General features: G+C 49.8%; 1 protein-coding gene across 1 annotated transcript in view; it reads left to right on the top strand.

Annotated features, from left to right (window-relative positions):
- Window positions 1-15,082, top strand: part of LOC144605595 (solute carrier family 45 member 3) — a 90,145-nt gene extending 75,063 nt beyond the window's left edge. Inside the window, exons 3-6 of the mRNA XM_078421030.1 lie at window positions 328-1,149; window positions 4,305-4,570; window positions 8,416-8,940; window positions 11,176-15,082. Of these exons, the coding sequence (XP_078277156.1) occupies window positions 328-1,149; window positions 4,305-4,570; window positions 8,416-8,886 (1,559 nt within the window). The 3' untranslated portion in view covers window positions 8,887-8,940; window positions 11,176-15,082. The remainder of the gene's footprint in view (window positions 1-327; window positions 1,150-4,304; window positions 4,571-8,415; window positions 8,941-11,175) is intronic.
- The last annotated feature ends 1,303 nt before the right edge of the window (window positions 15,083-16,385 follow it).

Here is a 16,385-nt window from a genome sequence, read left to right as displayed (position 1 = left end):
AGGGCCTGTTTCCGTGCTGTAACTCTAAATCTAAAAGCTTTTCACTGTACCTCGGGACACGTGACAATAAACTAAACTAAACTCAACTAATCAAAACCCAAAACTTTTCCATCTCTCTGATGGCACCAACTCTGCCGTTGTGTCTGAAGAAGGGTCTCGACCTGAAACGTCACCTGTTCCTTCTGTCCAGAGATGTTGCCTGTCCCGCTGAGCATTTTGTGTCTACCTTTGATTTAAGCCAACATCTGCAGTTCTTTCCTACACACCATGTAATCTTTGTTCTGTGTTGGGATGTGTGTTGATTAAACTCTTGTCTCTTCTCCTCAGGAATTGGACCAGTGCTGGGGTTGATCTTTGTTCCAATGATCGGCTCGGCCAGTGACCACTGGACCAGTAAATATGGTCGCCGCCGCCCCTTCATCTGGGGCCTCTGCCTCGGTGTGCTGCTGAGCCTCTTCATCATCCCCCATGCCAGCCGGCTGGCCACCGCCTTCTGCCCGAAGGACTACCCGATGGACATCGTCTTCCTCATCGTGGGCATCTGCATGCTGGACTTCTGTGGCCAGGTCTGCTTCACTCCGCTGGAAGCTCTGCTGTCCGACCTGTTCCACGACACCGAGGAGTGCCGCCAGGCCTTCTCCATGTACTCCTTCATGATCAGCCTGGGTGGCTGCATCGGCTACCTGCTGACGGCCATCGACTGGAGGAAGACCTTCCTGTCCTCCTACCTCGGCGAGCACGAGGACTGCCTCTTCGCGCTTCTGGCCACCATCTTCGTCGTGTGCATCTTCGCCACCTTCTTCGTGTCGGAGGAGATCTACAGCGGCGGGCCGGACGTGCTGGTGGACCTCTCGCCCAAGGAGGTCATCAAGCCTCTGGGCCGCTACTGTTGCTGCAGCACGAGCGCGCTGTTCCGCGCCAGGCACTCCGTACTGGTCCTGAGGAACTGTTGCACTTTGATCCCCCAGCTCTACCACCTGTACTGCCGCATACCCAAAGTGACACGCCACCTGGTGGTGGCAGAGTTCTACAGCTGGATGGCCCTCATGACCTTCATGATGTTCTACACCGACTTTGTGGGCGAAGGTCTCTACCAGGGCGTCCCCAACGCGGACCCCGGCAGTGACGCCAGGCGGCGCTACGATGAAGGTAGGTGGTCTCGGCACCTATAGGGAGAACGTACAAACTCCATACAGATGCTACCCGTAATCAGGATTGAACCCGGGTCTCTGGCGCTGTGAGGCAATCAAAGGAGCTGAATTACGCTACTTGGCCCATCGAGTCTACTCCGCCATTCAATCATGGCTCATCTATCTTTCCCACCTAACCCCATTCTCCTGCCTTCTCCCTATATCCTTTGACGCCCTTGCTAATCAGGAATCTGTCAATCTCCGCCTTCAAAATATCCATTGGCTTGGCCTTCACAGCCGTCTGTGGCAATGAATCCCACAGACTCACCTCTGGCAAAAGAAATCCCTCCTCATCCCCCTTCTAAAGGTACATCCTTTCTTTCCGAGGCCATGCCCTCTGGTCCAAGACTCTCCCATTAGTGGAAACATCCTCTCCTCATCCACTCTATCCAGGCCTTTCACTGTTCGGTAAATTTCAATGAGATCCCCCTCCTCATCCGTCTAAACTCCAGTGAGTAGAGGCCCCGTGTCACCAGATGCTCAGCAAACATTAACCAAACCATCCCCGTGTCATTCTCGTAAACCTCCTCTGGACTAGGGGTGCCAATTATCTCACTCCCAAATAAGGGACAAGGTGACGTCACCGCCCCGCGCCCCACGTGACCTCACCCAGCCAGCGGCCACGTGCTCCCGCTCCACCAATGGTGGCTGCCCAGGCCGGGAGGTGGGTTACTACGTAACCTCCATTAGGCGGCGCCTGGGCCTCCGGACCTACACTGTCTGGATCTACAGTGGCCCCTGGGCCTACACTGTCCCGGGCCTACACTATCCCGGGCCTACACTGTCCCGGGCCTACACTGTCCCGGGCCTACAGCGTCCCGGGCCAGCACCGCACCACCCCTCCCCCCCGGGCCTAATACGTGACTAACCAATGTAGCTCAAAATACGGGATGTCCCGGCTAATACGGGACAGTTGGCAACCCTACTCTGGACCCTCTCCAATGCCAGCACATCCTTCCTCAGATACGGGGCCCAAAACTGCTATACCAGTTCACCACCCGTGTGTTGAAAGAGGTTAGCATTCAGAATTTTCTTTACATGTCTGTGCAATGTCACTTTGAAAATTAACACTCAATCAGCACATTGTGTCCCAGCTTGCATTGAAATCTAATGGTCTTGGCATTCAGATAGTTCTTTTCACATGAAAGGGGAGTGTAAGCCATTTTTCTTTGGCGCCAGTCCACATAACAAGATCCAGCATTGGACCAGAGAAAACCACAATTTAGTTTAGTTTAATTTAGTTTAGTTTAGAGACACAGCGTGGAAACAGGCCCTTCGGCCCACCGAGTCTGCGCCGAGACCAGCGATCCCAGTACATTAACACTCTCCTACAAACACACACACACACTGGGGATAACTTTACATTTGTACCAAAGCAATCAACTTACAAACGTTGGAGTGTGGGAGGAAACTGAAGATCTCAGAGAAAACCCACGCAGGTCACGGGGAGAAAGTACAGACAGCACCCATAGTCAGGATCGAACCCGGGTTTCTAGCGCTGTAAGGCAGCAACTCTACCGCTGCGCCACCGTGTCGCCCTCAGTTCTTGGAGCAAACACATTAATTTCTTCACTGCCGCCCCTGGGCGGAGAAAGGTGAAATATTTAGTTTTAGTTTATTTATTGTTACGTGTACCGAGGTACAGTGAAAAGCTTGTGTTGCGTGCTGAGACAATACATGATTATAATCGAGCCATTTACAGTGTACAGGTACGTGATAAAGGGAATAAGGTGAATAAGGTTTAGTGCACGGTAGGTCCAATCAAAGATAGGCCGAGGTTCTCCAATGAGGTAGATAGTAGTTCAGCACGGCTCTCTGGTTGTGGTAGAATGGTTCAGTTGCCTGATAACAGCTGGGAAGAAACTGTCCCTGAGTCTGGGAATATTGACCAGGACCTACATTAACCAGGGCTGCTGAAAGCCATGTGAAGAAATCTCGAGCGAAACACAAAGTGGTGGAGGAACTCAGCGGGTCAGGCAGCATCTGGGGAGGGAATGGTTTAGTTTAGTTCAGTTTAGTTTAATGTCACGTGAAGTGAAAAGCTTTAGATGCGTGCTATCTTGTCACAGTGACTTTTCAGGTCGGGATCCTTCTTCAGACTAATTGGAGTAAAAGGAGGGAAAGAGAGATGGGGGGGGAAAGCAAAGTCTGGTAAGCAATCGGTGGAAACAGAGTTTCTTGCCCAGAGTAGGAGAATCGAGAACCGGTTTTAGGTGAGGGGGGGGGGGAAGATTTAATAGGAACCTGAGGGGTAACTTTTTTACTCAAAAAGGGTGGTGGGTGTGTGGAACGAGCTGCCAGAGGATCTAGTTGAGGCCGATACGATCCCAACATTTAAGAAACATTTGGACAGGTATGTGGATGGGGCAGGTTTAGAGGAATATGGGGCAAACATGGGCAGGTGGGACTAGTGTAGATGGGACATGTTGGTCGGAGTGGGCAAGTTGGACTGAAGGGCCTGTTTAGACAATAGACAATAGGTGCAGGAGTTGGCCATTCGGCCCTTCGAGCCAGCACCGCCATTCAATGTGATCATGGCTGATCATTCTCAATCAGTACCCCGTTCCTGCCTTCTCCCCATACCCCCTGACTCCGCTATCCTTAAAAGCTCTATCTAGCTCTCTCTTGAATGCATTCAGAGAATTGTCCTCCACTGCTTTCTGAGGCAGAGAATTCCATAGATTCACCTCGCTGTGTGACTCTATGACTCTATATTCAAAAGCCACTGTTGATTCTGCCTCCACCACCACCCCCTGCAGTGTAAATGAGCTAAAGGGCAGGCAAGAGGGAACCAGTGGAGAGGGGACATGTTGGTCGGTGTGTGGGCAAGCTAGTGCTGAAAGGCGTTGGTGTTTCCACACTGTTTCACTCTATGACTCTGTACACAAAAACAATCAAGTCAGGAGGTGGGTCGAAGGGCCTGCTTCCATGCTCTATGACTTTATATGACTCTATGACTTTATTTGTGTTTTTTTAAAAATATCTTCTGCATTCTTACTACCAGGACTGGAGGCTGATCTATTCTCCATGGAGATTGTACTGTAACTGAACAAATGCCCGAGATTAATTTTCGTTTTTCAGTGTCTGACCCTCGCTCCTGTTTCTCACCTGCAGGGGTACGGATGGGCAGCATCGGCCTGTTCCTGCAGTGCGCGTTCTCAATCTTCTGCTCCACAATCATGGACAGGCTGGTGACCAGGTTTGGCAGCAAAGCTGTCTACCTGGCCAGCATTGCCTTCTTCACCGTGACTGCCATCGTCATGTGCCTTTCGAAGAGCGTGGTGCTGGTGACAGCCATGTCGGCCTTAACTGGGTTCACCTACTCCACGCTGCAGATCCTGCCCTACACTCTCAACTCCCTTTACCACAAGGAGAAACAGGTCAGTGGGCAGCATTCACCCCGAGCCCGCACCACAGCCGGTGGTGATGTGTGGGAAGGAACTGCAGATGCTGGTTTAAACTGGGCGGTCACGGCGGCGCGGCGGTAGAGCTGCCGCCTTGCAGCGAATGCAGCGCCAGAGACCCGGGTTCCACCCCGACTACGGGTGCTGTCCGTTCGGAGTTTGTACGTTCTCCCCGTGACCTGCGTGGGTTTTCTCCGAGATCTTCGGTTTCCTCCCACACTCCAAAGACGTACAGGTTTGTAAGTTAATTGGCTTGGTGTAAATGTAAAAATTGTTCCTAGTGTGTGTAGGGCAGTGTTAATACGCGGGGATCACTGGTTGGCGCGGACCAGGTGGGCTCTCTAAACTATAAACTAAAAACCGAAGATAAACACAAAAAGCTGCAGGACAGGCGGCATCTCTGGAGAGAAGGAACGGGTGACGTTTTGGGTCGAGACCCTTCTTCAGACTGGTTTGAAAGACGTTTAGTTCAGTTTAATTCAATGTAGTTTAGTTTAGTTCAGTTCAGTTTAGATTAGTGTCTCGTGTGCTGAGGTACAGTGAAAAGCTTTTGCATGCTAACCAGTCAGCGGAAAGACAATACATGATTACAATCAAGCTGTAACGTTGCAGGTCGATGAATTTTCAATAACATAACAACATAACATAACATAACATAACAACACTTTATTGTCACTCGGCACAACACCGAGCGAAATTTCAGCAGTCACACAAAATACAGCAAAAAAGAAAAGAACACAGGACACCCGACCCCAACACAAACATCCATCACAGTGACTCCAAACACCCCCTCACTGTGATGGAGGCAACAAAACTTCCCCTCTCTTCCCCCCGCACCCACGGACAGGCAGCTCGACCCCTACCGAGGCAAACGACACGCACAGCCCCCGCAAGGGGATGGAAGGCCCCCCGGCCGAGCCGCCCCGGGCACCGAAACGTCCCGCGGCCACACCGGGCGATGTTAAGTCCAACGGCCGAGCCGCACCGGGCACTGAAACGTCCCGCGGCCGAACAGCGCTGACGATGTTAAGTCCAGCGGCCAAGCCGCACCGGGCACTGAAACGTCCCGCGGCCACACCGGGCGATGTTAAGTCCAGCGGCCGAGCCGCACCGGGCATTGAAACGTCCCGCGGCCGAGCCGCACCGGGCACTGAAACGTCCCGCGGCCGCACCGGGCGATGTTAAGTCCAGCGGCCGAGCCGCACCGGGCACTGAAACGTCCCGCGGCCGAGCTGCGCCGGCAATGTTAAGGCCCGCAGCCGAGCCGCACCGGGCACTGAAACGTCCCGCAGCCGAGCTGCGCCGGCAATGTTAAGGCCCGCAGCCGAGCCGCACCGGGCACTGAAACGTCCCGCAGCCGAGCTGCGCCGGCAATGTTAAGGCCCGCAGCCGAGCCGCGCCCTGGGGAAGAGACCTAATAAAAGAAAGGTTTCCCCCCGCCCCACCCCCCCACCCCACCCCACACCCCCACCACACACCCCCACCACACATACACAGCCAAAAACAGAAACAAAAACCATCCCAACACCGACACAAACAAAAAAAAAGAAAAAAAGACAACAGACTGCCAGAGAGCCGCAGCCGTTAGGCGCAGCCAACTCCTCCCAATAGAACCGAGGACAGACTTCGAACTACTTGAGCTGCTTTGATCTGTCCTTTTCACACCTTACATGCTCATTGTACACTTCCAAATCTCTAGTTTTACCTCTTCCCTGACGAAGGGTCTTGACCTGAAACGTCACCCATTCCTTCTCTCCAGAGATGCTGCCTGTTCCGCTGAGTTACTCCAGCTCTGTGTCTACAGCCGGTGACGTTCTCTGTTCATACTTTAGTTGAGTTCAGTTTTTTGTCACGTGTACCGAGGTCCAGTGAAAAGCTTTTTGTTGCGTGCTAACCAGCTAGCAGAAACACAATACACGATTGCAATCGAGCCATTTACAGTGTACAGATGCAGGATAAGGGAATAACATTTCGTGCAAGGCAGAGCCAGCAAAGTCCGATCAAGGGTAGTCTGACGGTCACCAAAGAGGTAGATCGTTGTTCAGCACTTTAGATTAGTTTAGTTTAATGTCACGTGTACCAAAGTACAGTAAAAAGCTTTTGTTGCGTGCAAAACAGTCAGCGGAGACACACAAAAGGGTGGTGGGTGTATGGAACGAGCTTGGACAGGACAGGTTTCGAGGGATATGGGCCAAACACAGGCAGGTGGGACTGCAATTTCAATTACAATCGATCCGTCCACAGTGTTCAGATACAGGATAAAGTGAATAATGTTTATTGCAAGGTAAAGTCCAGTAAAGTCCGATTAAATATAGTCCAAGGGTCTCCAATGAGGTAAATAATGGCTCAGGACCGCTCTGTAGTTGGTGATAGGATGGTTCAGTACATATTACTAACTGATGCACATTCTTTTCCTGAGAGCCCTTTAATTACATTTACTGCAGAAGGTTTGCCAACTGGATCAATAGCTGCAGTCAGTACCACTTTACATTGACTTAAGTGCCGGTATTTAATAAGCAGATGTTGAAAGGTATTGTGGTGATAATATCAATAGTGGAGACACAAGAAACGGCAGACACCAGAGTTGTTAGTAAAATAAAACTCTAGGGAGGCGGTGGGGAAAGTTCACACACAGACCACACTTGTGGACAGAAACCATCCCAGGTTGCTAGAACAAGACTTTTTGAGACCACATTGTAGAATTTTGTGTTTAGTTTAGTTTAGAGATACAGCACGGAAACAGGCATTTCGGCCCACCGAGTCCGCGCCGACCAGCGATCCCCGCACATTAACACTATCTTGCACCCACTAGGGACAATTTACATTCACACAAAGCCAATTAACCTACAAACCTGCACGTCCTTGGAGTGTGGGAGGAAACCGAAGATCCCGGAGAAAAACCCACGCAGGTGACGGGGAGAACGTACAAACTCCGTACAGACAGCACCCGTAGTTGGGATGGAGCCCGGGTCTCTGGCGCTGCAAGCGCTGTAAGGCAGCGACTCCACCGCTGCACCAGAAAGATGTTGTCAAGCTGGAAAGGGTACAGAGAAGATTTACGAGGATATTGCCAGGATTAGAGGGTTTGAGCTACAGGCCGAGATTGAGTAGGCGGGGTCTCTATTCCTTGGAGCGCAGGAGGATGAGGTGTATAAAATCACATGAGACAGCGGCTCTACCACTGTGACACTGTGCTGCCCCATGTGTCACACCCTGTCAACCCTGGGGGTAAAACATTCTGACCATTTGCCTTATCTCTCGGCAGCACGGTGGCGCAGCGGTAGAGTTGCTGCCTTCCAGTGCTGGGGACCCGGGTTTGATCCCGACTACGGGTGCTGTCTGTACAGAGTTTGCACGCTCTCCCCATCACCTGTGTGGGTTTCTCCAGGAGCTCCGGTTTCCTCCCACACGCCAAAGACGTACAGGTTTGTAGGTTAATTGGCTTGGTAAAATTGTCAATTGGCACTAGTGTGTGTAGGATGGTGTTAGTGTGCAGGGATCGCTGGCTGGTGTGGACTCGGTGGGCCGAAGGGCCTGTTTCCGCCCTGCATCTCTAAACTAAACTAAACTACACAAAGACAGACACAAAAAGCTGGAGTAACTCAGCAGGACAGGCAGCATCTCTGAAGAGAAGGAATGGGTGATGTTTCGGGTCGAGACCTGGTGTCTATCTTCGGTTTAAACCAGCATCTGCAGTTCGTTCCTAAACTAAACTGCACTGTGCCACTCGTAATTTGAAATAGTTCAATCAGGTATTCCTTCGGATTACAGAAATCGTTGACCTGTGAAAGTTTCTTCTGCTTGCCTCCCCCGCCCCACAGGTATTTTTTTGCAAGCACAAGTTTACCGAACTCGAAGATGCCAATTGCCAGGCGGAGAAAAAGCCGTCTTCTCAGAACAGAATATTGAACCACAAGTCCTACAATCAAAATGGCAGCCTGATCACAAGCGGGTCCCTCTTGCCGCCCAAGGGGCCCCTCTTGCCGCCCAAGGGGCCCCTCATTGACAGAAGCCCGGGGCCGCAGAGCCGGGGGTCCCAGTGCGAGGTGGTGGTCTCTGCCGATGTGGAACCGGCCACGATGGGAAGAGGGATCTGCCTTGATCTAGCCATTCTGGACAGTGCCTTCCTGCTCTCTCAGGTTATCCCATCTCTGCTAATGGGCACCATCGTTCAGTTTACACAGACAGTGACCGCTTACATGATCTCTGCTGCTACCTTTGGGATGGTGGCGATTTATTTCGCAACCAAAGTAGTTTTTGATAAAAATGATTTAGAGAAGTATTTAGTGTGAGGCGATGAAGGGATTGATGTCTTTCCGCTGTGGGGGGTGATCTAATGGCTGGAGGTGAGTGATATTGACTTTGGCCATAACGTTATCAGCACGACACACGGTGGCGCAGCGGTAGAGTTGCTGCCTCACAGCGCCAGAGACCCGGGTTCGATCCCGACTATGGGTGCTTGTATGTACGGAGTTTGTACGTTCTCCCCGTGACCTGCGTGGGTTTTCTCCGAGTTCTCCGCTTTCCTCTCGCACTCCAAAGACAAACAGGTTTGTAGGTTAATTGGCTTGGTATAAATGTACAAATGTAAAAATTGTCCCTAGTGCGTGTAGGGCAGTGTTAGTGTGCAGGGATCGCTGGTCGGCACGGACTCGGTGGGCCGAAGGGCCTGTTTCCGCGCTGTATCCCTAAACTAAACTAAACTAAACGAAACAACAATTGTCAGATGAAACTCGAACACAGGGTTAATCGGGACAATGCTGACTTTGCACCCTGTCTTAAAACTCCATCTGAATTTTAAATCTTGAACATTGTTCAGTTTTCAAGGACTGTTGGTACACAGGCATCTGAGGCTTTTCAAACTCGTAAGGCAGACGGAAAGTGCAGGAGTATGAGAGTTACGGGGAGAGGGCAGGAGAATGGGGTTGAGAGGGAAAGATAGATCAGCCATGGTTGAGAGGCGGAGTAGACTTGGTAGACCGATCGGCCTAATTCTGCCCCTGCAACTTATGAACTCAGCGGGTCAAGGAGCATTTCTGGAGAAAAAGGAAGGGTGACGTTTGAGATCGTGACCCTTCCTTCCTTGGGACCTTGCCATCATATCTGTGGGAAAAAACAGCATCTGCCGTTCTTTGTTTCTATATTCTTTATCAAATTGGTATTTGGACTAATTCATATATCTCACCTCCGTAAAACCATTTTATATAAGTTTGGCTTTTAAGCTCAGAGATCTGCCACTTATCAAATTCACATTTGGATCCCATTCAAGCATCCCATCTTTGTAAAATCATGTTATATAATAAGTTGGGATTCTAAGCTCGATACAAGGAACTGCAGTAGCTGGCTTACAAATAAAGACACAAAATGCTGGAGTAACTCAGCGGGTCAGTCAGCGTCTCGGGAGAACATGGGTAAGTGACGTTTCAGGCCGGGACCCTTCTGCGGCCTCTCAAGCTGCTGAGCCTAATGTTTAGGGGAAGATGCAAATATCTGGTCTGAAGAGGTTTTGCCTGCATCCTCTACAAATTTGAACCTGTAATTACTTTGGAAAATGGACCAAAACATATTCTGAGGATTTGATTCGGCTGTAGTCGCAGTCTTATACCGCCAGAGTCCCGCCCGGGTGCTGGCTGTACAGACTGAGTTTGCACCTTCTCCCTGTGACCTGCGTGGGTTTTCTCCGGGTGTTCCGGTTTCCTCCCACGCTCCAACGACGTACAGGTGTGTAGGCTAATTGGCTTGGTATAATTGTAAATTGTCCCTGGAGCGTGTAGAATGGTGTTAGTGTGCGGGGATCGCTGGTCGGCGCGGACTCGGTGGGCCGATGGGCCAGTTTCCGCGCTGTATCTCTAAATCTAAACTAAACGAATAACTTTCTTCAGCTGGCAATTTTGTCATTTAGACTTTTTTTAGATTTAGAGATACAGCGCGGAAACAGGCCCTTCCGCCCACCGAGTCCGCGCCGCCCAGCGATCCCCGCACATTAACACTATCCTACACACACTAGGAACAATTTTTTTACATTTGCCCAGCCAATTAACCTACATACCTGTACGTCTTTAGAGTGTGGGAGGAAACCGAAGATCTCGGAGAAAACCCACGCAGGTCTAGGGGAGAACGTACAAACTCCGTACAGACGGCGCCCGTAGTCAGGATCGAACCTGAGTCTCCGGCGCTGCATTCGCTGTAAGGCAGCAACTCTACTGCTGCGCCACCGTGACGCCCTCATCATCCTCATCCAACTAAGGAGATTGGTGGTGTGAGCGGCTTCTCGTTCTGTCCACAAATTGGGTTTCTGTAAATCAGCAGTGTCGATCCTGCCGTTGTGATAACTGGTGTCCATATCACTCACTTCTAGCTGCCTTATATCTATAAGTCAATCGCTAAATTATAGAATTGTATAATTCACCTGGGGAAAAAAAAGGTATATTATTTTTGGTAGAATTGATAATTTTGCCTTAAAAAAAAATCTATTTTTGTTAAAATTGCTGACCTGTCAACTGTTTTAAAAATCTATGAATACTGTATTTATATTGTAGAGATATTTTGTTACAGTGACAATTTATATCCCATATATAAAGGAAAGGGAATCCACAGGAAAATGGACGCTGTTCTCGTTTTCTCCATGGCGGAAGAAATGGTCTTTGGCCAAGGACCTGATGCAGAAGCAAAGGCTCCTGAGGTTTACAGCACAGAAGGAGGTCCTCTGGACCAGGCGTCAGTGGAGGACCCTCGCTACACCGGTCAAAATTCATTCCGCCCTCCTGGTTGGTGTTCTTAGACTCGCTTCTGCACCAACCTGATCTTATATCTCCTTTAACGGCCGTTATCTCAACTCTTCCCAATGTCAAGACACTCCGGGGGTCAGGGAAATCTTTCCCAACGTGTTCTATCACAAGGTCCTCTCATTTTACAACCTGATGCTTTTGGTCTCTCGTTACAACTGCAAGTGTTTTTACCTTTGACTGTGCAACTGTTTCATCCCATCCCTCCCCCCCCCCCCCCCCCCCCTCCCCCCCACCTCTTTCATTGCCAATGCTGGTGTGAATGGTACATCTGTCAAAGTTGCATTGCATTGCCTGTAAAGTATCTCTTTAGTTGGAGAAGTTTACTCTGGGTTGAAGATTGCTGGCTACATACAAGCCTGATGTACGTACGAAGCTGTGAGCTATCCAGCATGGGTATTGGTACGGAGGTTGACTTCATGAATGTCCGATTATGTGCAAACATAATTCCATGCCATTATGGGACCAATTTGGTGTGAGATTGTCCATGGTGACAGTTTTTGTGTTTTGGACTAACATTGCAGTCATATTCATAAGGGTCATACAACATGGAAACGGGCCTGCCCACGCCGATCAATGTGCCCCATCTACACTAGTCCCACCTGCCCACGCTTGGCTCATAACCATCTAAATCCATCCTATCCCTGTCCAAATGTCTCTTAAATGTTATGATAGTACCTGCCTTAACTACCTCCTCTGGCAGCTCGTTCCATATACGCATCGCCCTTTTTTGTGTTGAAAAAAGGTTACCCCTCAGGTTCCTACTAAATCTTTCTCCCCTTACCTTAAACCTATGTCCTCTGGTTCTTGATTCCCCAACTCTGGGCAAAAGACTCTGTGCCTTTACCCAATCTATTCCTCTCATGATTTTGTACACCTCCGCTTCCGCTCATGATTTTGTACACCTCAACAACCACACTTTCAACAGTTTTCTACACACCATGAAAAGCAGGACCAAACCGTCATCTATTAACCTTGCTTTACTCATCCTGCCATCTAGCTTAACTCTCCATCAACGTCATCAACCCTCAGGTACATTGTGAGCAAAACTCACCTTTACTTCATGGTGCTGAATGCTCATCAGTTGTACCCGCCTCTGACTTTCATTCCATTGACGTCTATGCACTTGGTATTTGGTGCTGACAGCCAAAGATGAATTTTCCCCACCGCCTTTTGATGAGCTGTTCCCAAGCTCCACCCCTCTGCCAATGTAACCTGTACGCGCATCCTAAAAAGACCAATGAATGTTTTTATTTTCAGGATAGATGGTTCGGTGAATGCGTACAACAACGAGAAGTGCTTGGCAGAGTTTGCAGGGCAGAAAATCTTTCTCCAGTGCACGCAGTGGATAGGCGATGTCTTAACCTAAATGTGTTGAAACGGTTGCTTCTCCACCACTCCGTTAGACTCCCTCAAAGGCAGGTGCGACTCTATGTACATACCTCGACAATAGTTGGTACGGCACGGTGGCGCAGCGGTAGAGTTGCTGCCTTACAGCGCCAGAGACCGGGGTACGATCCTGACTACGGGTGCTGTCTTTAAGGCCTTTGTACGTTCTCCCCATGAATGACCCTCGTGGGTTTTCTCCGAGATCTTCGGTTTGTTCCCACACTCTAAAGACGTACAGGTTTGTAGGTTAATTGGCTTGGTAAAATTGTAAAGAAATTGTCCACTTTGCGGAAACGGGTCCTTCGGCCCACCGAGTCCACACCAACCCTGTTTCCGCGCTGTACCTGTAAACTGCGCTAAAAGGTGTATCGTTGTATCATGATTACAATGGATAATCCGGTAAGGCTCTGCACCCAAGGGTGCTGGGAAATCGGTGGTGGACTTGCGTTGGTGACTGGGCCAGTGAACGATGAGCTTTAGAACGCTGGACTCTTGATCTCTTCAATTCAATGACTGTTTAACGGGAATCCTTTAGCATGGGAGTGGATTGTTAGAACAGGGACCTGTTCAGTTTGGGGATTATCATCTGCAGTATTAGGGAGAGGAGAGAAGGGAGAAAGGTTGGAGGTAGTGTTGCCAACTATCCCGTATTAGCCGGGACATCCCATTTTTTGGGCTAAATTAGTTTGTCCTGTACGGGACCGCCCTTGTCCCCGTATTGGTACGGTTGCCAACTTCCTCACTCTCAAATACGGGACAAAGGATGACCTCACCGCCCCACGTGACCTCACCCAGCAAACAGCCACGTGCTCCCGCTCCACCAATGGCGGCCGCCCGGGCCGGGAGCACGTGGTCGCTGGCTGGGTGAGGTCACGTGGGGCGCGGGGCGGTGACGTCACACCTTGTCCCGTATTTGGGAGTGGGGAAGTTGGCAACCGCAGCTGGGACTGAGGATGTCGCCCCCTCCTGGACAAGCAAGGGACTGCGATGGTCAGGAAGAGTTGCTGTACTCAAGTGGACTTAAGCAAAGCTGTGTTGGAGTGTCAGGGATTGTCTTAATGAGAGTAGGTAGACTGGCTAGGGTTGGAATAGGCAAGACAGTGTGAGCAGAGGGGTAAAATGGACCAGCTATCCAGCTAAAGGGCGCAGCGGTAGAGTTGCTGCCTCACAGCGTCAGAGACCCGGGTTCAATCCTGACTGCGGAGTTTGCAGCACATTCTCCCTGTGACCGCACGGGTTCGATCCCGACCACGAGTGCTGTCTGTACGGAGTTTGCACGTCCTCCCCGCGAACCTGCGTGGGTTTTCTCCGGGTGCTCTGCTTTCCTCCCGCACTCCAAAGACGTAGGTTAATTGGCTTTGGTAAAAAAGGTTTAAATGGTCCCGTGTGTGATAGTGCTGGTCGGCGTGGACTCGGTGGACCAAAGGGCCTGTTTCTGTGCTGTACCTCTAAACTAAACAAAGCTTTAAAACAAGAGAGTGTTGGAGATTGTCTCAATGCGGGTGGGTAAACTGGCTGGGGGTGGGGACGGACATGACAGCGTGAAGGGTTAAAATGGGTCAGGTGTCAAGTTAAAGGACGATGGATATTATTTTCTCAGCAACCTTATTGTACTGTTGTTTAGTGATTTGCACGAGTCAACTGTTAAAACACACAGGCTCACTGTAATCATTGCAATATTACAGATAAGTTTAATATATAATTTATAGCTATTGCTTTAATTTTGATGAAGTTCGGCACTTTTATAGAATCTAAGTGTTTTAGGTTCACAAAGATTCTTGCTAATTCCATTGCAATTAATATATTTTGATATTTATTCAATGAGTTCAGGTACGGGCTGGGCAGTGTGCCACTCCACACTAACATTTGAAGATTGGGCATAATCTGGGCAGCATTGTATTGTCAACTCTTTGCCAATGAAAGTAGCTCGGCCCACTCTGGGCTGGATGGGGAAAGCTTTTCCTAGATTTCCCCATCTCAAATGTAAGTTTTATTTTGTGTAAAAAAAAGAAAAGAGCTTCAAAACCTGTTGAATTGCAGATTTTTGTTTTTGTTCATTGTTACCTGTGACGTGATAGGGTTTAAAAGTAGCTTATAAACAGCTTCAGAGTTTGGAGATTTGAGTATTCTCAAGGCTTTCCTGATCATTCATTGAAAAGGGCTGGTGATAAAAGGCTTTGGATAGACAATAGACAATAGACAATAGGTGCAGGAGTAGGCCATTCAGCCCTTCGAGCCAGCACCGCCATTCAATGCGATCATGGCTGATCACTCTCAATCAGTACCCCGTTCCTGCCTTCTCCCCATACCCCCTCACTCCGCTATCCTTAAGAGCTCTATCCAGCTCTCTCTTGAAAGCATCCAACGAACTGGCCTCCACTGCCTTCTGAGGCAGAGAATTCCACACCTTCACCACCCTCTGACTGAAAAAGTTCTTCCTCATCTCCGTTCTAAATGGCCTACCCCTTATTCTTAAACTGTGGCCCCTTGTTCTGGACTCCCCCAACATTGGGAACATGTTATCTGCCTCTAATGTGTCCAATCCCCTAATTATCTTATATGTTTCAATAAGATCCCCCCTCATCCTTCTAAATTCCAGTGTATACAAGCCCAATCGCTCCAGCCTTTCAACATACGACAGTCCCGCCATTCCGGGAATTAACCTAGTGAACCTACGCTGCACGCCCTCCATAGCAAGAATATCCTTCCTCAAATTTGGAGACCAAAACTGCACACAGTACTCCAGGTGCGGTCTCACCAGGGCCCGGTACAACTGTAGAAGGACCTCTTTGCTCCTATACTCAACTCCTCTTGTTACGAAGGCCAACATTCCATGGGTGTTTAATGCCGGGGAAAACCGTGCACCCAGCAACGAATGGTCTGGAAGCCTGCGTGGTAATTAGCGTGAGTCAGGGTATCTCCTGTGATGCTGGAGGGCAGAGGTACCTGCCAGGTGACAATCCCTGCACCTCCTGCCCTCTGCCTGTCTCTAAAAACAAAGAACACGCAGATGCTGAAAAACTGAAAAAAAATCAGGAATTGCTGGAAGCACCCAACAGGTCAGGCAGCATCTGCGGGGAGATACATTTCTGATTGAAGACCCTGTCAGTCTCTCTCCCTCTCTCTGTCTGTCTCTCTGTCTCTCTCTCTCTCTGTCTGTCTCTCTCTCTCTCTCTCTCTGTCTGTCTCTCTCTGTCTGTGTCTCTCTGTCTGTCTCTCTCTCTCTCTCTGTCTGTCTCTCTCTCTGTCTGTCTCTCTCTGTCTGTCTCTCTCTGTCTGTCTCTCTCTGTCTATCTCTCTCTGTCTGTGTCTCTCTGTCTGTCTCTCTCTCTCTCTCTGTCTGTCTCTCTCTCTCTCTCTCTCTGTCTGTCTCTCTCTGTCTGTGTCTCTCTGTCTGTCTCTCTCTCTCTCTCTGTCTGTCTCTCTCTCTGTCTGTCTCTCTCTGTCTGTCTCTCTCTGTCTATCTCTCTCTGTCTGTCTCTCTGTCTGTCTCTGTCTGTCTCTACAAAATGCTGGAGTAACTCAGTGGGACAGGTAGCATCTCTGGAGAAAAGGAATAGGTGACGTTTCTGGTCAAGACCCTTCTTCAGACTCTCTGTCTCAATCTCCATCCCTGC

Source organism: Rhinoraja longicauda, chromosome 24, assembly GCF_053455715.1.
Source record: "Rhinoraja longicauda isolate Sanriku21f chromosome 24, sRhiLon1.1, whole genome shotgun sequence".
In the NCBI taxonomy this organism is placed as follows: domain Eukaryota; kingdom Metazoa; phylum Chordata; class Chondrichthyes; order Rajiformes; family Arhynchobatidae; genus Rhinoraja; species Rhinoraja longicauda.
This window is presented reverse-complemented; position numbering and strand designations above follow the sequence as displayed.